This window comes from Vipera berus, assembly GCF_964194415.1.
Source record: "Vipera berus genome assembly, chromosome: 1".
Classification (NCBI taxonomy): Eukaryota; Metazoa; Chordata; class Lepidosauria; order Squamata; family Viperidae; genus Vipera; species Vipera berus.
The window spans coordinates 343,203,528-343,225,863 of record NC_138202.1 but is presented as its reverse complement, the minus strand read 5'-3'; the positions used below and the strand labels follow the sequence as shown (position 1 = coordinate 343,225,863).

General features: G+C 39.6%; 1 protein-coding gene across 1 annotated transcript; it reads right to left on the bottom strand.

Moving 5' to 3' along the window:
* Positions 1 to 260: 260 nt before the first annotated feature.
* On the bottom strand, positions 261 to 13,953 carry LOC308659509 (uroplakin-3b-like; the record flags this gene model as incomplete). Its single annotated transcript, XM_081313160.1, has 6 exons — positions 261 to 366; positions 1,237 to 1,366; positions 3,024 to 3,100; positions 5,910 to 6,135; positions 8,881 to 9,030; positions 13,884 to 13,953. 6 exons carry the CDS (start codon positions 13,951 to 13,953, stop codon positions 261 to 263), a joined length of 759 nt encoding a protein of 252 aa, XP_081169286.1.
* Between the last annotated feature and the right edge of the window lie 8,383 nt (positions 13,954 to 22,336).

The following is a 22,336-nucleotide window of genomic DNA, read 5'->3' as shown; positions in this document are numbered from 1 at the left end:
TTTGATTCTACGAAGCTCTCATATCAATTAATATAAATCGTTAGTATGTGGATGTGGCTGTCTCATATTGTGTAGCCATAGTTTAAGGTAGCCATGCTCATCTCCTCCCCTTCTTTCTTCTGAGCAGGCAAGGAACGAGAGGGGGTGGCAACCTCTTCAAACATAAAACACACCTGGAAGTTTGTAATTAATAAATGAAACAGGAAGCACGTGGAAAAAAAGGAAGGAAAATACTGACGGATACTCAGCAACCTGGGAGCTCATAACTTGTTGGACTCATGTATTTGATGAGGGGTGTAGCGTACTATGGTTGGATCCTGCGATCCCACAAAATTGGCAGACATCGTTTTGTCACAAAGGCTGCAACTGTGGAAAAGAAAAGGCAAAGATGGAATGAAGATGAGATACAAGGTAAGGCTTGAGAATTATGCAGGCTAATAGGGTCAATCTACCAGGTTGAAGAATACTGACATTTCCCCACCTGTTTTATGGCAGCCTTCCCAGCATGTTGTCTGGGTTCATGTATTTAAAAAGAACAATGAATAGTAATTATCAAAAACAATATGCTAATTAGTTGCTCAATAATCTTCTTCTTAGTAGTATATATTCAGTGTTACATATCACATTCCTTTCTCTCTAACTCGTTTTTCTAGCCATTGATAAAAATTATCCCATGTTCTACAATACACTGAATCTTCTTCCTCTTTTATCTTTAAAGTCAATCTATCCATTTCTGCACACTCTAAAACTTTCTTAGATTAGTTCTGCTAATCTAGTTCATCATTTCCTAGGCCCACTCCGTTCAGTCCAAATCAAAATTCAGTAAGAATCTTTTTCCCTTGGCCTGGTTTCAGGGTTGGGAGAACTGGATGAGTTTGCCTATTATGCTGAGCCAAATATTTATGAAACGTGGATTGAATAAACCACATTTGGCTGGCCTCGTACATTGCCCTAAGCTTAAATGGTGGTCTATAAACCACAACAACTAGATTCTTATCCCTAAAACCAAGCAAATGAGATTGTGTTCTAGTGAAATGTGTGACCGTTCTCACAATGTCAAGAAAAATATTCCAAGCATGTGAGCCAATATCACAGAACACAGGAAGGAACCTCTCTCCATGGGTTCTAGGTACCTGATTGGGTTAAGAAAAGACTCTCCTCCCATGTATGTATGTATGTATGTATGTATGTATGTATGTATGTATGTATGTATATTCATAGATATATGAAACATACTATCTGTAGATCAAGGCAGCAATGAGAGCAGCCAGGAGAATGACAAAGAGGATGGGCAGGATGGTGGCAATGATGTTCGTCTCAATTCTCCGCCGTCTGGGCCTGACAATAATGCTGTCAGGATTTTTCCCTGGTGAAAAACAAATTTACATTTTTACAATTCTTTCAAGGCACCATTGTAGAAAAAGTGTCCCTTCCTCCAGGACAGAGAATACTTTGTAATGCCTACACACTGAAAATCTTCTTTGAAATCAAGGTATGTAAGAAAGGGAACCTGAATTATTTTTGAGTGCACAGAAGCACCTCCAACCTGTGTACAGTAGATTTATATAATTATAAATCTGGATTTGTACAGGTAGTCCTTGACTTGTGGCCACAACTGTACCCTACATTTCCATTGCTAAGTGAGGGCATCCCCCCACCCCCAGAGAACAATAAAAGCTGGAGAGAATTTGTTCCTGCTCGTGTTCATTTTACTGTGAACCCTAGCAAAATCCATGGCAAAACTTTCTACTTCTATCTCTGTAATGGGCAGTAGGAATAACCTTGAGGAACAGGAGGAAGAGTCGCAGTCAAGCCGGTTGACAGATAACAGAAATCTGAGCCCCAGGCAGAAATGTAATTTGTCTCAGACCTGACCCTCCTTTATTCTCATGAAGATAAAAAGATGGGGAAAGCACATTGAGACTTGCAAGATGCTAGTAAAGGTAAAGGTAAAGGTTTCCCTGCACATGCATGCTAGTCGTTTCCAACTCTAGGGCCCGGTGCTCATCTCCATTTCAAGCGCTTGTCCGAGGACGTCTCCGTGGTCATGTGGCCGGCATGACTAGACGCCAAAGGCGCACGGAACGCTCTTACCTTCCCACCGTAGTGGTCCCTATTTTTCTACTTGCATTTTTACGTGCTTTCGAACTACTAGGTTGGCAGAAGCTGGGACGAGTAACAGGCACTCACTCTGTTATGCGGCACTCGGGATTCGACCCACCAAACTGCCGACCTTCTGATCGACAAGCTCAGCATCCTAACCCACTGAGCCACCGCGTCCCTAAGATTCTATTACTAAACCTTATAATAAAATCACGTTAGCATTCATAACTCTGGCATTCTAGTCTGTTCCACCTTGAAGAACTAACATCAGTGAGCTGTGGTGGTGCAGAGGTTAGAATGCAGTATTGCAGGCTAATTCTGCTAACTGCCAGGGGTTCGATCCTCACCAGCTCAAGGTTGACTCAGCCTTACATCCTACCAAGGTTTGTAAAATGAGGACCCAGATTGCTGGGGGCAATATGCTGACAGTTTACAAACTGCTTAGAGAGGGCTGTAAAGCACTGTAAAGCGGTATACGAGACTAAGTGCAATCACTATTGCTATCAATCTTGCAAGCTGGCTGGGGAATTCTGGGAGTTGAAGTTGATATATCTTAAAGTTGCCGAGATTGAGAAATACTCCAATAAATCATGGTCAAGTACATCATGTTTTGCATCATGAACTGACCCTTAATGTTCATGAAGCAACACAGGAGAGTTTTCAGAGAGTTGGAAATAACAAATAGTAACAAAAATCACAACACTAAAAATAACCCTCCCAGGGGGAAGGCAGACTTAATATATAATTTCTCTTTTTTTCCAGAAAGAAGCCCAACTGAATTTAATGAGATTTACTTTCAGGTTAGTATGTTTAAAATATTGTAGAGTTAGGTCTATGTATGACTGTTGAACCAAAATGAACGGGATTTCAACAGGCTGGATATGTGACAGGGGATGCTAGTGGTACCCATTACTAGTTACCTTCAATCAGTTTGATGGGATCAGACCATTTTGATACCTTTATGACATCTGTTGAATTCATTGCCAGGAACTTGACCCTGGAAAGAGAAGAGCGTTAATGACAATGAGGGGTGTTCCAAAATTTATCAGCAATTGATTTTTTTTTTAAAAAAACGGCAACTATTCCTGCCTGATTTTTTTTCAGGTCTAGGACAACTCACCATAACCAACTTGCTGCAGCCAACTTGCCGCAGGACAACCTGCCATGACCAATTTGTCATGAGACAACTCACCACAAGACAAGAGTTACACTAATATCAAAGAAATGGTGGAATGTTATCATTAAAGAAAGGATGCAAAAGGAGGGACAAAATGAAATGTGAATGATAAAAATTAAAATATTTTTAAAATTATTTTAAATAATTAAGTTGAGTTGTTGAATTGTCCTGTGACAAGTTGTCCTGCAGTGACTTGGCCATAGCAAATTGTCCCATGGAGAGTTGTCCGTGGGAGGTGGCTGCAGTGAGTTGACATACATCCTAGAATAGAAAATAAATAAATAACCAGTAGAAAGCCTCCACAGGGAGTTGAAGGTAACAGAATAACAGAGTTGGAAGGGACCTTAAAGATCTTCTAGTCCAACCCGCTGCTCGAACAGGAGACCCCATACAGTTTCAGACAAATGGCTGTCCAGTCTCTTCTTAAAAGCTTCCAGTGACGAAGCACCCACAACTTCTGAAGGCAAGCTGTTCCACTGGTTAATTATTCTCACCATTAGGAAATTTCTCTTTAGTTCTAGGTTGCTTCTATCCTTGATTAGTTTCCACCCATTGCTTCTTCTCCTGCCTGCTGGTGCTTTGGAAAATAGGTTGAACCCCCCCCCCTCTTCTTTGTGGTAGCCTTTCAAATATTGGAACATTGCTATCATGTCACCCGAGTCCTTCTTTTCATTAGACTAAACATACCCAATTCCTGCAACTGCTCTTCGCATACTTTAGCCTTCAGTTCCCCCTAATCATCTTTGTTGCTCTTTTCTGCACTTGACAGAAAGAAGGTTTTCTACAGCAAAAGGTAAACCTTCTTCCTGAAGAACAGGGAGGGCGAGAAAGAAAAGGGATGTGTTTTTGTGTGCGAAACAGGTTCACAATTCAGCATGACAGGCTTGGTGTAGGGGTGGAGAACCTGTGGCTCCTCGGTCCTGTGGGATTTCCACCTTCCTTTTATTCTAGCTTCTTGAGCCTCCTCTGAACAGGAGCACCAAAACATGACCATTGTCCCTTCATTCTGAGATGGGGAAGACATAATTGATTGATGATTGATTGTGCCAGATCAATAAAGGAAGTATTTGACAATCATATTGTAAGTATATGATATAGGGCCTCCTGCTTGAGCTGGGGGTTGGACTAGATGTCCAAGGTCCCTTACAACTCTATTATTCTATGATCTATGTTGTAAACTAGGCAAATCATAGTTTTAAAATAAATCTTCCTTTAGATTCCCTTCTCCCAATCTCCCACCACCCATATTGGCTACCGAACCATTTCTCATCTCTTCCCAAATAGGTGACTTGTAACAAGAAAAGGACAGGAAATGCAACACAATTACCTTAAGTGACGACATCCAATTAGTCATTTATTTGGTCCAGGATTCTTGGAGAAATAACCCTTTGACAATAAATCCTGTTGTTGATTTACTGCCTATAATTTCCTAAGACAGGCTATTGCAACATAAATAATTGATTGAGCTTTTTTCTTAGAAGAACAAATTTTAGATCTATTGTTACAAAATACTGGAAAATTCAAGAACAAAAGGGAGTGTAAATAATGACATCGGCACATCTTGGAAGCAAAGGTGATTTGCAGTGGTAAAACGCTATGGAAAGGTTAATAAAAGCTATTGATGTAAGTCAGATTTATTTATCTTTTCTTTTTCTTATCTCATGTCTTTAATTTTTTTGGTTTAATGTTTCTGACTTCTTTTCAGTGCTTTGCTTATAATATTGTTTATCCTGAAAGTTAACTGGGTAATGTGTATTGATATTTTCACGTGGAAAACAAAAATACATCTTCCTTTGGATCAATGGCATTTAAAGATGCTTAAAGGAGGAAATGCTTGGACTGAAAAACAAAAGCAAAGAGCTTTGAGCGATGCCCCAGTGTATTCAGCTTTTCATAATCATAATCATAATAGTAAAGTTGGAAGGGACCTTGGAGGTCATCTAGCCCAACCCCCTGCTCAGGCAGGAAACCATATACCATTTCAGACAAATGGCTGTCCAGTCTCTTCTTAAAAACTTCCAGTGTTGGAGCATTCACAGCTTCTGGAGGCATGTTGTTCCACTGGTTAATTGTTCTAACTGTCAGGAAGTTTCTCCTTAGTTCTAGGTTGCTTCTCTCCTTGACTAGTTTGGAATGATATACTTTGAAATGCATTCCCCTCTTTGAATAGTCTATGTATGTGGGACATGTATTGTTGTTTTTAACCATTAAATCACATCTTGGTGACTATATAGGCAAGTGCTCTCCTTGCTATCCTGTCAAGCACAGTTTCTTTCAATTGTTGTATGTTCAACTTTGCATCAAATTTGATGTTATAAAGCCAGCGTGTTTTTTGCTTTCCCCTTCTTTGTCCACTAACCATTCCTAGTATCACTGCCTTCTCCAATGAATTCACATGCATAACATGGCCAAAATAAATTGGATGTAGTCTTATGATTTTAGCTTCCAATGTCTGGTTTTATATGATTTAACACTTCTCTGTTAGTTACATTGGCTGGTGTATGCCATAATTTATGACAGCACCACTGTTCAAACGTGTCAGTTTCGTATTATGGACATGTATTATTTTGCTATCAGTTCAGACAATGAAGAAATAAGCTTAAGGAAATTTCTAACATTCTTTTCTCACCTGTAGGGTCCTGGCCCTGGGAGAGGACCATTACAATCTGGCCGCAAAAGATCCATAGCGCACTTAGTTTCAGACCCCACACGCAGGATGGTAATTTCATCTTCACTTTTCTCTGGACAGGGGTAATTCAACACCGTAGTGTTCAAAGTCATGTAAAAATGATTTGTTTCAAAAGATTGGTAAGGCAGCTCCTCAGGTGTGCTGGGATTTTTGAACGTGTTCACAGCTATGGGGAAAAAGAGCAAATGATTATTTCTCCGTCCCACCAAAGCTGAAGTTGCGAGTGGTGGATCCATCATGCCTCGTCCACCAAACCGTCATCAAACTTAAATACCATTCATCTCACAAAACAAGTGACATTGGGTAATGTACTAATGTACAACAAAGCTAATAGTTAACAAATAACAAATTATTATTGTGGTTATTATTGTTACTAAAAACATTAAAAGCACAGCTTAAGAAGAAATGTTGGACAAAGGGATGTTAATAATAACGGAGCCATCTCAATATTTTGCCAGTCTCTGTGAGTCCCTGGCCCTAATGACACAACCAAGACGTTCAGAAAGTCAAAAGTGATAAAGACAGCATGACTTCAGGGGGAGGATATTCTATATAACACGGATGTCACAGCAGAAAAAGTCCACCATTTACAGCCCACCCAAATATAGCTCCCTAGCTGACAGAACCTGTAGCACATCCTCTCTGCTAGATCTTGCGGGACAGGAAGATATCATTGGGGAAATGTGATCTCTCATATAACATGATCCCTTGCAATGTAGAGCTTAAAATTGCATCTTTAATTGGATCTGGAAACAAACTGGTAACCAATACAACTTGCCAAGCAGAGGTGTAATGTGTGCTCTGCTAGAAACACATTTAAGTGTCCATGCTGCTGCATTTTGAATCAGCTGAATGGGCACTCTTCAAGGACAGTCCCACGTAGAGCACAGTACAGTAGTCCAACTGGTAGTACAATAGCCCAATGGAGGAGGTGAATCACCTGGTAGAAGCAGGCAGAATCACTTGGTAGCAGGAGAATCACCTGGAACTAGGGGGGAATCACCTAGAAGCCTTCTTTCCATCTTATTCTGCTACTGTTAAAATACATTTTTTTTAATCCCATTTATATCCCGCCCTTCTCCGAAGACTCAGGGCGGCTTACAATCTAAGCACAATCAATGTGCTTAGCAATAGCCTTCATTCTATGTATATGCCTGCACGGCATTATTACGAAGTCAGCTTATTGCCCCCAACAATCTGGGTCCTCATTTTACCTACCTCGGAAGGATGGAAGGCTGAGTCAACCTTGAGCCTGGTGGGATGCGAACCTGCACTAATTGCAGACAGCCCATGCTGATTACACAGAGTCCTGTTTCCAGTGGTTCTGGAAAGTGGCCTTTTTGATACACATAGTCTTCCAGTTATGAATGTAATGGAGCCTGCCTATCATGGTTGTAACTTGTGACAGTGGTAAAGTGAGTCAGTCATATGACCTACCCATTTATTTTTTTACCTTTTTGTGAAGGTCATTACGCAACCGTGCAGTCGTTAATTCAACACTGCAGTTGTCGCCAAGCAAATGCTGTGTTTGTTAAATGACACTATGGCTCACTATGGGCTGGTTTTGCCAAAAACCAAATGTAAACACCAGTTTTCAGCATGTTACAGTACCATGGATATACAGTAAATGGATATAAATGTGGCCTGGTTGCCTAGCATCCAAAGTGCAATCCCATGATTGTAGTGGGGAAGGGCAACTTTGAATCTGGGTCATAAATATCCTCCAAGTAGGTCCTTTGAACAGTTGCTCAGTGATCCGTCATAAGTTGAGAACTACCTGTAGTTAGACGTATAGACAATATAAATCACTGCCTCTTGTTCTTCTTTCTCTCATTCTGTGCTTTTGCTTGCCTTTTGTCCAGTTTTGCCAGTTAACTGTTTTGGTGCTTGCTGATATTTATTATTAATACCAAACTGCATTATTTTTTTGGTGGCTAATCTGAGTGGTCTATCTATATGTGCTTGCTCTGTTCTGACTATAAAGATACATGAGAGTATGCTGGATGCAAACTAACCTACTGTATCTGGAAAGAAGCCAGGACTTTATTATTATTATTATTATTATCATTATAATCAATTTTCAGCCTTCTATTTTGCAATCCATTGTCAGTGCAAGAATCCTGGACCATTACAAGCTAGTAGAGGACATTTCTGCCTATATGGCATGCAATCATTCCTTGCGATAAAGTCAATTCCCTTAACATTCAATTGAGGTCCAGCCCAGCTGTTTTCCTTTCATACTCTGCAGATGTTAGGTTCTTTGCAAACTTAAATCTATGCACATTGCCCTAGTGAAAAAGAGGAGGATGGGGAGATAGGTTACATTGTTGCACTGTCACTGGAAAGTATAGCCCTGAAATGTCCATGTCTCGTTTGGAGGCTTGTCTTGGAATAATAATAAAAAAAACTGTTTATCTTGATGAAGGCTTAGTAACTATTTTAATTCCCACCCTCCTCTAATTCCATTGCTAAAAAATCACTGATGTGCTGGTGAATTTCAGTTCACGTTCCCCATCCAAACCTTCCTGAAGCAATAATGGCACTTCCAAAGCTTTAGCTAATGGAATGTTCTATCGTGGGACCAAACTGGATCACACAGTAGAGATAGTAACCATACATTGTCTTTGAACCAAGAATAATTGTTAAAAAGAGGGCTGTTCCATGCAAAAAAAAACCCCACTGCACAGGCATTTAGTTCACACAGAAAAGTTACTGACCACATCACCTGATTTTTAAAGAGTTTAACTGGGATTAGTATTTTTTCAGTAAAGCCCAAGGACTGATAGCTCAATAAATATAGTAATTTCAACTGTAGTGTAGATCTCTTTCTCTAGAATGAGCCACTTGGTGGTTGCTTATTACGTCTCTTTTAGAAATTATTACTAGTGCATTGCTAAGAATCGTAACGCACCTTTACTAAGAGCCACAACCAGCCAGATGATATCAGTGGGACTGAGAACCTCGTTGAAGACACAGCGTGGTTGCTGTAGGACAAAAGTGGAAGCAGTGATCTTCCCTTCCATTTTCTCAGAAGTGAGATGAGGAGTATAGTCAATCAATTCTGGAAAAAGAAAAAAAAGTAAGTTTTCCCTCTGCGTTCAGGTCCCACAGCACAAAGTCTTCTCCGTGTGATACTTTCTGCACTGGGTTAATCGTCGGAGATTTTTTTAAAAAAGCATTTTCATAACACCTCTTGTTTATCAAAATTGTATTAAAATAGATAAGCAGGAAGGGAAGGGCGAGGTGATTAAAATCTGAGCTGTTCAGAAAAAGAACTTTGGAAACTAGAGTACGGTGGTTATGTTAAAGGCTGCTTGAAGCTCAAGTCCAAAATACTTAAAATATTTGAGAGGCCTCAGATTTTTGTATCTGAGAAAGCTCTTTTTCATTGTTGAAAGACTTTTTTTTTACCAAAACAAAAACTATTTCTCACATGCTATTGCTATTGTTGCTAGAATATTGATAAGTAAAATTAAAAAAATATTATAATTATTTATTAAATTTGTTTGCTGCTCATCTTGCTGCAACGTAAGAAGTAAAATAAAAGCATCCAAGAAGTAAAAATAATAATCTCGGATTGTAGAGAAGAGCAACAAAGATGATACGGGTCTGGAGGCTAAGCCATACAATGAACTAGGTCCAATCTGTTTAGCTTAACAAACAGAAAGGTTAGGGTGACGTAATAGCAGGTCTTCAAATATTTGAAGATTGTCACAGGGAAGAGGGGCAGGACAGGAAGAAATGGGTGGAAGCTCTTCAGAAGGAGATCCAGCCTGAAACTAAGGAGAAATTTCCTGACAGTGAGAATGATTAATCAATGGAACGGCTTGCTTCCCGGAGTTGTGGGTACTCCATTGCTGGAGGTTTTCAAGAAAAGATTGGGCAACCATTTATTTATTTGGGATGGACTAAGGATTTCTGCTATGGGGAGGACTAGAAGACCTCCAAAGTCCCTTCCACCCCCTTAGATTCTATGAATCCATGATTCCAGGTAACCTTGAGGTGTGAGTAGGATCAATCTGTTGGTCAAACCAGAGGCTTGAATCAAATGGTATTAAGGTGAAATCCTGTTATTTTTTTCAAAGCATGCACAGGTAGTCCTCGCCTTACAACAGTTCATTTATTTAGTGACGTTCAAAGTTACAACAGCACTGAAAAAAGTGACACTTGACCATTTTTAGCACTTACAACCTTTGTAGCATCCCCATGGTCATGTGATCAAAATTCAGATGCTTAGCAACTGGTTCATACTTATGACTTGCCATTACCCAAGATCATGTGATCACCTTCTGCAACCTTTTGACAAGCAAAATCAACAGGGAAGCCAGATTCGCTTAACAACCAGTTTACCTACTGCAGTAATTCATTTAACACCTGTGGCAAGAAAGGTTGTAAAATGGGGCAAAACTCACTTGACAACTGTCTCACTTAACATCAGAAATTGTGGGCTCAATTGTGGTCAAACGTCGAGGACTTACCTATAATAAAATTATACTTTTCAGCCTGGCCTCTTTATAGCACCTGTATCCAAATGGTTTTCCCTTCTAGATTTGAACATGGGAGTGGGAAACTAGAGCAGTAAGAAAATGATGGTGGTAGTGGTGTTTCCTAATCTGCACAGGAGGTCAAAAGGGGAAAAATTATGCTCATGGTCAAGGAGCTGTGATCAAATTCCTGCTCTTTTTGTTTGCGTGCCTGTACAAAGGAGAGGGAATTTGATTACATTGCGGTGGCTGCCTTTTTAAAACCACTCCCCGTGGACATTGTTAGCCTACATTTTTTATATCATCCCCCATGAGCATGCTGGAGGATGGAGCTAAATGAAGACACAAAACGGGAGAAACTTAGTCTAATCTCACCTGTCCTAAAGTTCACTAAACCCTAGCATTTCTTTGCATATTTTCAGAAGTGGGTTTCTTCCTTGGCATCTAGTTGAATTGTTCTCCCCAAGTTCCGGAGTTAGCAGAATGCTTTTTCTTGCATAAGACCTGTTGCTTCTTGGCGGATCCCTCTCCAACTCCAACCCCTATGTTAGCAAATAGTTTGTGTTGATTTATGAGGTAGAGGCATATTAAAACAGGGATCAGCTGAATTTCCTGCCTTTGTTTCCTTCCCCTCTCACCAGACATCGCCATTCTGCAGAGAAAGATCCAGCAAATACTCCAGAAGATAGGCACAATATATAGAAGGATCTTGACAGACTTGGAACATTGGGGCCTATCTAACAAAATGGTGAAAAAAAGTAAGGTTCTACATTTAGGCAAGAAAAACCAAATGCACAGGTATAGAAGGTGGTACCTGGCTCAATAGTGGTAACTATTGACAGTGTGTGGTGTTGTTGGTTCACATGGTGTAGTGAGATGGACGGTTTGTTGTCACTGTGTGTTGGGGGGTGGAAGCACAAAGGGAGGCTCAGCTAATCTCAATGTACACATAGTTGTACTTTGACCATGAGCATAATTTTTCCCCTTTTGACCTCCTGTGCAGATTAGGAAACACCACTACCACCATCATTTTCTTACTGCTCTAGTTTCATTTCATTTCAACTGTAAGAGGGATCTCGGAGTCCTAGTGGACAATCACTTAAATATGAGCCAAGCAGTGTGCTGCAGCTGCCGAAAAAGCCAATGCAGTCCTAGGCTGCATTAACAGAGGGATAGAATCAAGATCACGTGAAGTGTTAGTACCACTTTATAATGTCTTGGTAAGACCACACTTGGAATACTGCATCCAGTTTTGGTCACCATGATGTAAAAAAAATGTTGAGACTCTGGAAAGAGTACAGAGAAGAGCAACAAAGATGATTAGGGGACTGGAGGCTAAAACAGATGAAGAATGGTTGCAGGAACTGGGTATATTTAGTTTAATGAAAAGAAGGACTAGGGGTGACATGATAGCACTGTTCCAATATCTAAATGGCTGCCAAAAAGAAGAGGGAGTCAAGCTATTCTCCAAAGCACCAAAGGCAGGACAAGAAGCAACGGATAGAAACTGATCAAGGAGAGAAGCAACCTAGAACTAAGCAGAAATTTCCTGACAGTTAGAACAATTAATCAATGGAATGACTTGCCTCCAGAAGTTCTGGATGCGCCAACACTGGAGGTTTTAAAGAAGAGATTGGATATCCATTTGTCTGAAATGGTATATGGTTTCCTGCCTGAGCAGGGGGTTGGACTAGATGAACTCCAAGGTCCCTTCCAACTCTGTTATTCAGTTATTCTGTTTTTGGCTGGGGAAGACATGAATTTGGACACATGGCTAGGCCATCAATCTTAACCCATGGGCATCCATAGGGAAGAAGGAGGGCAATGATAAAATATGATCTGTGATGTTAGCTTCACTTTTATTGCACTTGGGTCAAAATGTCTCACACAAGTAAGTAAGAAAAGATGTACATATCATTCTGAAAAAATCTTGACTTGTTCCAGAGACTTCTGATTTAGAATTTTGTCAAAACTCACTGCACTTACCCAAGTGGTGTGTGTGTGTGTGTGTGTGTGTGTGCACGCGCATGTGCACATTTAAAGCTGGGGGGAGGGGGGAGTATAAGCCAGGGTTGCAGATAAGCTTGTGCTGAGTTAGATGGACATGAGAGAAACTCAGAATGTCAAGAATCATCAGCCAATCATCCACAAGAAAGATGGCTGGGATAGCAGTCAAGACTATGAATTCTTGGAGGTGGTCTTAGAATATTGAATCATAAACTTAAGAAAACTGCAGGGATTTGTCTAAGCAATAACCCACAGTCAACACTAATTTGAACACCCTGCATCAAATGAAGGTTATACAACCTTGTTTATTATGGCACAAACTATATAGCTTTAGTTCTCCCTCACAAAAATAGAATAGAAACAAAGTTTATCTGGAAAGAAATTTTACTTTTAAAATAGAAACTCTTCGTTCTTTTAGTTGTTTGAATGAACATATTACTAAAAAAAAAATTGAACTGGACATCGACCAGAAAATGGTCCATGTAAATCTAGGGATTCTAGAATATCAGATTATGATTACTAAATGTATTACAAAGAATATTCATTGTTTTAATTATTAAAGAAGAGGGAACATTTCCCATTGATCGACTTTCAAGTCGCTTTTCCACTTTGCTTTCATCTGTTTCATGTCAAGATCTGCTGAACCAGGTTGTTGCCTGTGACAGTTTATGCTATTTGTTCATTTAAAATCTTCTCAAAAGGTAAGTCTAAAAATGCCATTGAACATATTTCAAGGGGGGAGGGATTGTTAAAGATAAAATGTATTGTAAAACTTTTCAATAAAAAAAAACATATTTTTCTTCTTTAAAAAAAGAAACTGGAGAATTGAGAGTTGAACAGTCTTAATGGACCTTTTCATAATTAGGTCCTGATTTTCACCTTATTTTGGGAAAGGTCTCTATACAAATCATTGTTCATTCTCTTTCCACCAAATCACTTATATATTGATTAATATTTTCCCCATGAACAGTGAAAAACTAGGGTTTTGTTAATAATCAGTCCATTAAAAGAACAAGTCATAATTAGCAAGAGGTAGAAATTGCAGTCCGAAGGCTGCTTAATTTGATTGCTGATTTAATTAATTTTCTGTATTTGCATAAAACATTGAACCATATCCACCATACTGACTGGTTTAACGAAACATATTTAGCAGGAAAGAAATTAATGAGGCTTAGCATGTTGTGGGAACATTTCTCCCCTCCCTCCATCTTCCACCAGGTTTCACGCAATATGCGGACACACAGCCAACATTCTTTTCCCACCTACCCTAAAGAATTTGCATTTTGTTGAGGAATGCCTGTTTAGCGTGGATGTTCGATGAGAGACATAGCACATTACCTTTTATACTTTCAATTCCAGATGAGGATTTCATTAATTTCCCATGGAATCCATTGAAACAACAGCCAAGCAACAACTCTCTTACCTTCTGCATGCACAGCATTGATTGTTGTCCCAATCAAAAGTACCATAGAGAGTGCCATTACTTCCATCATCTTGTCTCCTGTTCCGTCTTGCAAAAGTGTCTGTGGAAGAGTTGAGTAGCGACGGGTTTATTTCCCCCCTCACCACCCCATTTGTGGTCATGCCTTATTAGGCCTCACCCACATGTCTCATCCATTTTTGGCGCAGTTGTATATTTTTCTTCTTCTTCTTCTTCTTCCTCCTCGATAGAAAGGGCCAAGGGAGGGTTGGCAGCAAACAGGTAAGGTTAGTTTCCAGGAGGGAGAGGTAAATTGAATGTGAGCAAAGCAAGCGAATCAACTGGAACAAAAAAGTCAATAGGGAGGGGAGTTGTAAAGTGTCTCACCTGGAGTGGCATTCTCCAGATGCCACTTAGAGGTGATTAATTTCAGGAAAAGAATGAAGATCTACGATCTTTGTCTTGGAGATTTTGAATTGAAAGGGTAGGGATTTACTGTGGAAGTAGATGTGTTTCTCAAGATGCAGCATGTTCCACAGGCTGGGCTGACATTAAGTAGATAAAGAAAACCAGTAAGGTATGTTGGCTAAAGGAGTGGGCTAGCACTAGGAAGAGCCAGCTTCGAGTTATCCTCACTGGTAAATCTGTGCAAATCACTCTTTTTCAGCCCAACCTATCTCAGTGGTTTTGTTTTGAGGACAAAATGAAGGGAGACACTGCCTCTGAGACCCTGAAGGGAAAGAAACATAAGTAATAAAGTTCATAAATTAATGAATATTATATATCCCGGAGCTGAAGTGCTTTTCATCTATCTTTAAGCTGGCAAAAACATTATACCAGCATGAAATTTGTTGCCTCTGCTGCTGAGTCTTCTGCCTCTGTTACCTCCATTTCAAGTCCCTCAGTCAGCTGACTTCCCTCCATTTCACGTCCCTCAGTCACTTGACTTTCCCTTGGATGTCAAAGCTTAATATATTTTATGCATCTGGGACTGTCCTTGGATGGTGTTGAAGAAATGGGGGGGGGGAGATGATTTTAATACATGCATGGCAATGGACAACTTAAAGCTGTGTAACTAATGGGCTACAAAAATGAATAAAATGAAGGCAACACCAAGAGGACCTGGCAGAAAGAGGTAGCTTGTCTCTGTCTCTGAAATTTCCAATTCATTACAATGGCTTTTTATTGCTTGTTTAACCTTCATTTTAAATGATATCATGGGCACTGAGAGGAATTTATGTCTCATTAGTATTTCTGACCTCTTTTTAGTAGAACGTTGGGAGATACCTCCTCAAAGAGACTTATTATTTCGTAGATGACTGCTTACAAATATGGAGGAGATAGGTAAGACTCCTTTGATATTAATGCCTGTCCATAGAAATGGACTAGGCATTCTTTGCTTGGTTTTTGTATGGTCATGTCTCTCTTCCTCTATCTGTACAGGTAGTCCTCGACTTACAACAGTTTATTTAGTGAAGTTACAACAGCACTGAAAAAAAATAAATTATGACCATTTTTCCCAATGGTCATGTGATCAAAACTCAGATGCTTGGCAGCTGACTCATATTTATGATGGTTGTAGTGCCCTGGACTCATGTGATGTTGGTGACCTTCTGACAAGCAAAGTCAATTGGGAAGCCAGTTTCACTTAACAACTGTGTTACTAACTGAACAACTGCAGTGATTCACTTAAGATCTATGGCAAGAAAGGTCCTAAAATGAGGCAAAGTCCACTTAACAAATGCCTCACTTAAAAACAGAAATTTTGGGCTCAATTATAGTCATACATCGAGGACTACCTGTACTGGACCATGGAAGAAGAAAGTTGAAGAATCCTGAGAAGGAGATTGGAAGAAAGAAAAATCTATGAGAGGAGGTGTCAGAGACTGGAACAGTACTCCAACCCTCCCAAAACCGGGTCTGACCTAACCTTCATTCCATCAACATCATCATCAATCAGCCTTTCCCAATTCAGAGTTCTCCCATAAACAAACTGGGTCAGGAGGATGGAAATAATATTGCTGTACACCTCAAAGGCCAAAGATTGGGGGAAATTGCTCTACAGGTTTGAAAGCCTTGCCAGAGAACCATGTTTCAGGAAGGAAAGCAAACGGGGGGAAAAAATTAGGAAGACAGTGCTTTAGAGATGATATGGTCTCTATTATTTTGAAGGATATGTCTATGGAGTTTCTCAGTCATTTAGGTTATGGTTGTCCTGTATGGTTGTTAAGGACTTGGAAAGTCCAGTTGGCTTTTGGAAAGCACCTTTATTCTGAAGGATCTTTAGAGTAAATATCCTCAGTGGGTTCCAATTCACAAATGAGTCAGCTTTCTTTTCACAGTCCCATGGCCCTCTCTGCTTACTCACCTCTCTTGGGCTTAATTCGTATCACTGTTCAGAAAGAGGAGAGACAGGTAAGGTTAAAAACTCAAGCTTTCTGCATCATACAGTAGCCATTTAGATACCCTCAGGAGGGTAATAGCTTTCTTTCCCCGTTGTTTCATAATGCTAGCTTATAAAGCATATTGTTTCTGATTTTTCAGGCAGGAATTACCTAAGGGGTTTTCTACACTGCAGCTTCCATCTAATTCTCTCCCACATGTAATGCATCTGGAAATGAATCTGGCTTAAGAAGTCCTTTTCTGTTTTTCAATTCCTTCCTCTATTTTGGCCAGAGAGATGGCTTGATGTTCTGATTGGACCATGTTTGCCCTGGCCATAAGGGATGAGTTCTCCTGCTTCTAAAGAAGCCCTCCAGGACTGGTTTTAAGAAAAAGGAAGAAAACACAATGGTTTTATCATTTTTCTATCTCATGGGCCAGAAGGAGAAAGCATCTAGATCAGTGGCTTCTTAACCTTGGCAACTTTAAGATGACTGGTTGGGCAATTCTGGGGTGTTGAAGGCCACACATTTTAAAATTGCAAAGGCTGAGAAACACTGATCTAGAGTGTTGTCAATTTCACCTGAAATCTTGTCAATTTCATTGGTCAAAAAGGGACTTATCCGGTGGCGGGATTCAGCCAGTTCGCACCACTTCAGCAGAACCGCTAGCTAATTTTTGGTTGCCCAGGCCCAGAATGGACTTCCAGAAGCAACATCCACACAGAGAACCAGTTGTTCACACATTTGAATCCCACCACTGGACTTATCCTTGTACTGTTTCACTGAATCTTATTAAAATTGGCAATGGGGGAGGTGACCAGAGACAAGAAGAGAACTGGCATTCGCACTAGAAGCTCCAGCAGTCATTTTGGGCTGGAGAGTTTTACTTATAGGTGATTAAAATGTAGCACACAAATTGAACACTAGTGGGGTTTGATCTGGCATGAAGACAGTGTTGAAGGAAAAATATTCATCAGGGTCCAATCCAAGCTGGGAATAAACAAAATGGAGGCTGCTTTAGAAAGAAGGCTGTAGTTTATTGAAGAGGAGAGCCTGACAGAAAGATGGCTCTGGGAAAGCTGACCATATGTAATAGGGAGTGGTGGGTTTTTATACCTTCTTGGGCTTTTGTTTGGAGTTGTTCCTGTGGCATGAACTTTGACCTGAGTCTGCCTTTCTGGTATTCTGACGGTGGTGGGTTAATCCTATTATGCCTCAAAGGTCATATCCTGCTTCTCTGGGGGTGTGGCTGATGGCTATGTCCTGTGTTGGGTTTTTTTGGTGTGAGGGATTGTTGATTCTAGGGATCTTTGTCTTTCTAATCCAAGCTTCCTGGCTCCAATCTTTCTGACAACATTACATTTGATGCAGAGTCAGAAAACTCTGACAAGGCCAGCATTAGCTGCTGGCTGGGGAATTCTGGGAGTTGAAATCTACATATCTTAAAGTTGCCAAGTTTCAGAAACGGTGCTCCAATCCAAACAAGTAGGTACTAAAGTTTGATCATCTAAACATTGATGCTATTATTATCGAGAAGCACATATACACTTAATAGAAAAACAGCAAGGTGATTACTAAAAAAATTGAATAAAAATATATGACAACTGCAATAGCATAGAAACCAATCAGCATTTCAAAGACCAACAGAGTGTACTAAGAACTAGTAATATGGCAAACCTGCAGTGTTTGAAGGCAACTGGCACAGCTTCAAAAGAAGAGAGTTTCATAGCAACGGTGCCATATCATCAAAGGCCCTTCTTGGCTAATTGTTCCCTGGTCATTGCATTGAAAAAGAAAATTGAACTGAATTGACACTGGGCATAGTAGATGCGCAGATACCTTCTATAAGGGACAAAATACCATCCCCAAATTGTGACTGTGGAGATGAAAAACAAACTATCCAACACATAGTGACAGTGTCAAAACATAGCCTATGATGGAGATTTTGCTGATTTCCTGGCTGCAACAAATGAAGTAAAAACAACAACTGTATTTGCAATTTAGATATATGTTTGTAACCTTCCTGTTAAGATTTCAAATTTTACATTCTATGTTTTGTATTTTCCTTTTTACTAAAATATGATGTGAATATGCCATACGATAAATAAACAGAACAAATGTTTTTTTCCAGGATTCTGAAAGGACAGAAAGATAAATAATCCTATCCTATATACAGTATATTTGTCTTGTCTCCATCTAAATTTATGATCACCACCATACCATTGTTTAAATATTCATTTACATACATGCCATGTAACCAAGGGGTTTCTGTGTGTGTGTATGGGGGGGGGGGGGGTTCCTTGGTTGTTTTCTTGCTCAGAGAACACCAAGGACTCCACAGTTCAATTCTGTTGGCAAGTGTTTTCTATTACCATGGTTTATTCAATGAATGTGTAAGAACAGTCTTGATAAGAATGAAAACAAACAGGGCATTATCTATCAAGCCACACCTAGCTGCACACTATTCTCACCTGGTTACCAATACCTTGAAAATGTTGGCGACTGCCTACCAATACTCATGCATGGACAAGCACCCATAATAAGCAGAAGTTTCTGAGAAGATGGGACCAACTGATTACAACACACCTAGCAACATCTCTGATTTTTAAAGAATCACAGGACCATGAAATTCAATGTTTCCTAAATAGAGTCCAGTCTTTTGTGAAACAGGCTATTTTGACAATCTTCTGCTCAGATTGTCGCAATTTAGCAAGCTCAAAAGACAACTGATTGGGAAAGACTGATTTATATAAATCCACATTTTACTCTGCTTTTTTTTTAGATAACTAGAATAATAAAGGTAGTTGAAGGGATGACCTCCAAGTTCCCTTCCAACTCTGTTACTGTTACTATTACTGTTACTGACTGTATTACATTAACAAAGAATCATAGAAATCAAAATATCTAAAAGATTTAAATATGATTTGAATATGAAAATATGAACAATCTCAGTATGCCAGGTATGGAATTCAATGGAATAATGAGAGCAATTCCATGACACACCAAGGAAAAATTAGAATAGGTATGGTGGCAGCCCTTTTGAGGACTTCCCCACTTCTACGGTGTGTTCTACTATGATATGAGTAACAGAAAATACATTTCAGATGCCTCTCTTCTTTGGGAAGGCTAATGTAAATTGAGCTACAAGTTTCTCAATAGTCGTTGTCCATTCTAGATGCAATCCCCACCTCACATGAATACATATATAAAAATTCCCCAAGGATGCAGGAAGAGAGAGGCCGTCTTTCCGATGGGCCATTAAATTCAGGTGAACCTTAACCAATGTTCAACTTTGCTCCCTGCTAACTACAAGGATCAAATTAACATGACATTAAATATGAGATGGGCAAGAGTTTTATTAAATGAAGATCCAGGGATACCTCAGAGGAGGAAATTACAGCAAACTGCATTGATCTGGAAATGATGACAGTTCTCAAATACCACTCTTACATACTTTTGTGCTGATTCTGATGCAAATATGTTAGTTGCAATATTTGTGCATGTCTCATCTTTGGTGTCCTCCCTATGGAGTCCTCTGTCTTATTAAAATCTCAATTTACCTATGTGCTGCGGATGTAGGGTGTGTCCAGGGTATGTGTGTATGTGTTTGTATGCATTCAAAAAATCAAAAGGACAGTCATGACCACAACATAAAGCTGTCCCTCCTTGCACGTGTGAGCAATCTGAATGCATGTATCAAAAGAAAGGACTTTGATGGTGCAATCATGATTGTCCTCTTGTCTATTTTGACCTGATTCACTTTGGCTTCAACAGATGGATGCATGCCTTCGAGAGATCCTTCTCTCAGCTGCTGATGGCATCAGACTAACTTCCATTATTTGAGAGACATTCCAAGTTGACACCATATTTGTGAATTAATGGAGTTCAAGAAAGGTCAAAATACTTGTAAAAATGTTTCTCTACGTTGGCAACCTTTAAAGATGCCTGGACTACAACTCCCAGAATTCCCCAGTCAGCATTCCATTCTGGGAGTTGAAGTCCAAGCATCTTAAAGTTGCCTTAAAGTTGTCATGGTTGGGAAACACTGATATATAGTATATATTTGCCTGCACTTCCAAAGCAGACTACATTTATCGCACAAAATGTTCTCCTTTCAATAAAGGGGTATTCTTTCTCCTCCCACCCTAAGGATTTATTAAAGAATCATTTATAACCAAAGATAAAAATGCATAGAGTTTTGAAGCAAGGAAATACCAAATGGAGTCTTTGTGGATCTTTTTTGAGCATTCACCCCATATGGCAATAACATCAAAATGATTATTTTCAATTTGGGGTTGTGGTAGAGAATATTGTGTCAAGGCATAAGGTTGTCTTAATTCCTTCTGATGTTGGCTAAGACATATCCAGATTATGAAGGGTTTATTATATTAAAAACTTGTTTAGAAAAGAAATTCTTTCTTTCTTGACTATTCTTTTTGTGACAGCTGAATGCAATGACATGTGGGAACTTAGGAAAGACATGAGACATAAAACATAAGATTTAAGATGGATCTGCCTTGGATAAACAGAGGCAACTCAGCTATTGGATAATTTCAAAAGTCCCCTGAAAGTGACAGGTTATAGCCAAGTGCAAACTCTCCCTTTTCTGGATAAAGAAAGAGAGAGAAGGTGAGGCTGGGTGATCAGCTGAAAAGGATTTTCGTAGTTCTCTTTCAAATACCTGATACTAGGACCTCACCTAAAATGTCAGACCATATTTTATCTTGCTCAAAACTTTGGGAGTTATTTGTAAAAAAAAAGATTAAGGTGGGATATAAATAAATAAAATAAAAATATTAAGGAAGTTAAGTTATAGAAGAAAGGGTTCTGATTAAAAGGTAAGGAAAAAAAATGTCAACAAGTACAGGAACTCTTTGACAGCAAAACTAGTGACCCAAAGAGATTTATGTCTCTCCTTTGTTTGATATGTGTATTCAAGCAGGGGCTAGACTGTTCTTGCTTTGGATTTGATTTGGATTCCTGCAGTGAGCAGTGAATTCCAACTTTATATAAGAGAGAGAGAGAGAGAGAGAGAGAGAGAGAGAGAGAGAGAGAGAGAGAGAGAGAGAGAGAGAGAGAGAGAGAGAGAGAGAGAGAGAGAGGTATGCTATAGAAAAGGAATGGAAAGGAACACACCTGCCCATTGTTTACCCTTGGGTCCCGTGGTTTCAGAAGTGATTCCACTTCTATTTGTCTTATAGCAGAAGACATGTGAGGAGTGGCAATTGCTTTGAAAGTATGTACGTCAACTGTGCCTCACGATTCAAATAAATCAATGTTTTTTTCATTCAGGACAATCATTACTCATCAACCCTAAGAATTATTTCAGGTTTCAGTGGAGACAAATAACCTCAATATAAGCTGCAGTCCATATCAAGATTTGTTCCAGAGGATGCTTCAATTAAAATCTTGCCCCTGCCCCTCAAAAATGTCCATGGAGGATTGAAAAACTTGACATTTAAACTTCATTGGCCCAAAAATCAGCATAGAATAAAAAAAGTACAGAAAACTGATTCGAATTGAATACTTTATTTGGCCAAATGCGATTAGACACACAAGGAATTTGTCTCCGGTGCAGAAGCCATTTGGTTCTCTTTCCCCATATTATTTTATTTTGTTAAAACTAATCAATGTTCAACACCAGATTGCACGATAAATATCACAAGTGTCTGGCCTATAGGCAAATAGCCCAAATAGTTGTTTGCTATGACCACGGAGATGTCCTCGGACAAGCGCTGGCTCTTCGGCTTTGAAACGGAGATGAGCCCCTAGAGTTGGAAACGACTAGCACGCATGTGCGGGGGAACCTTTACCTTTACCCAGGGCTTTTTTTCTCACAGAACGCTCAGAACGGAGTTCCAGCACCTTTTTTGGATGGAACCTTGTAGCGTAGGCAAGGTAGGTTGTATGACATGTGTGAGTTCCAGCACCTTTTTCTTTTACAAAAAAAGCACTGCCTTTACTTATGTTCATATTATACTATAACACAGTGAATGAGTTGGTTGAATCATAAATTAATTAAAACAGTGGCTTTACACAACATGTTAAGCCAATTACACACACACAAGATTG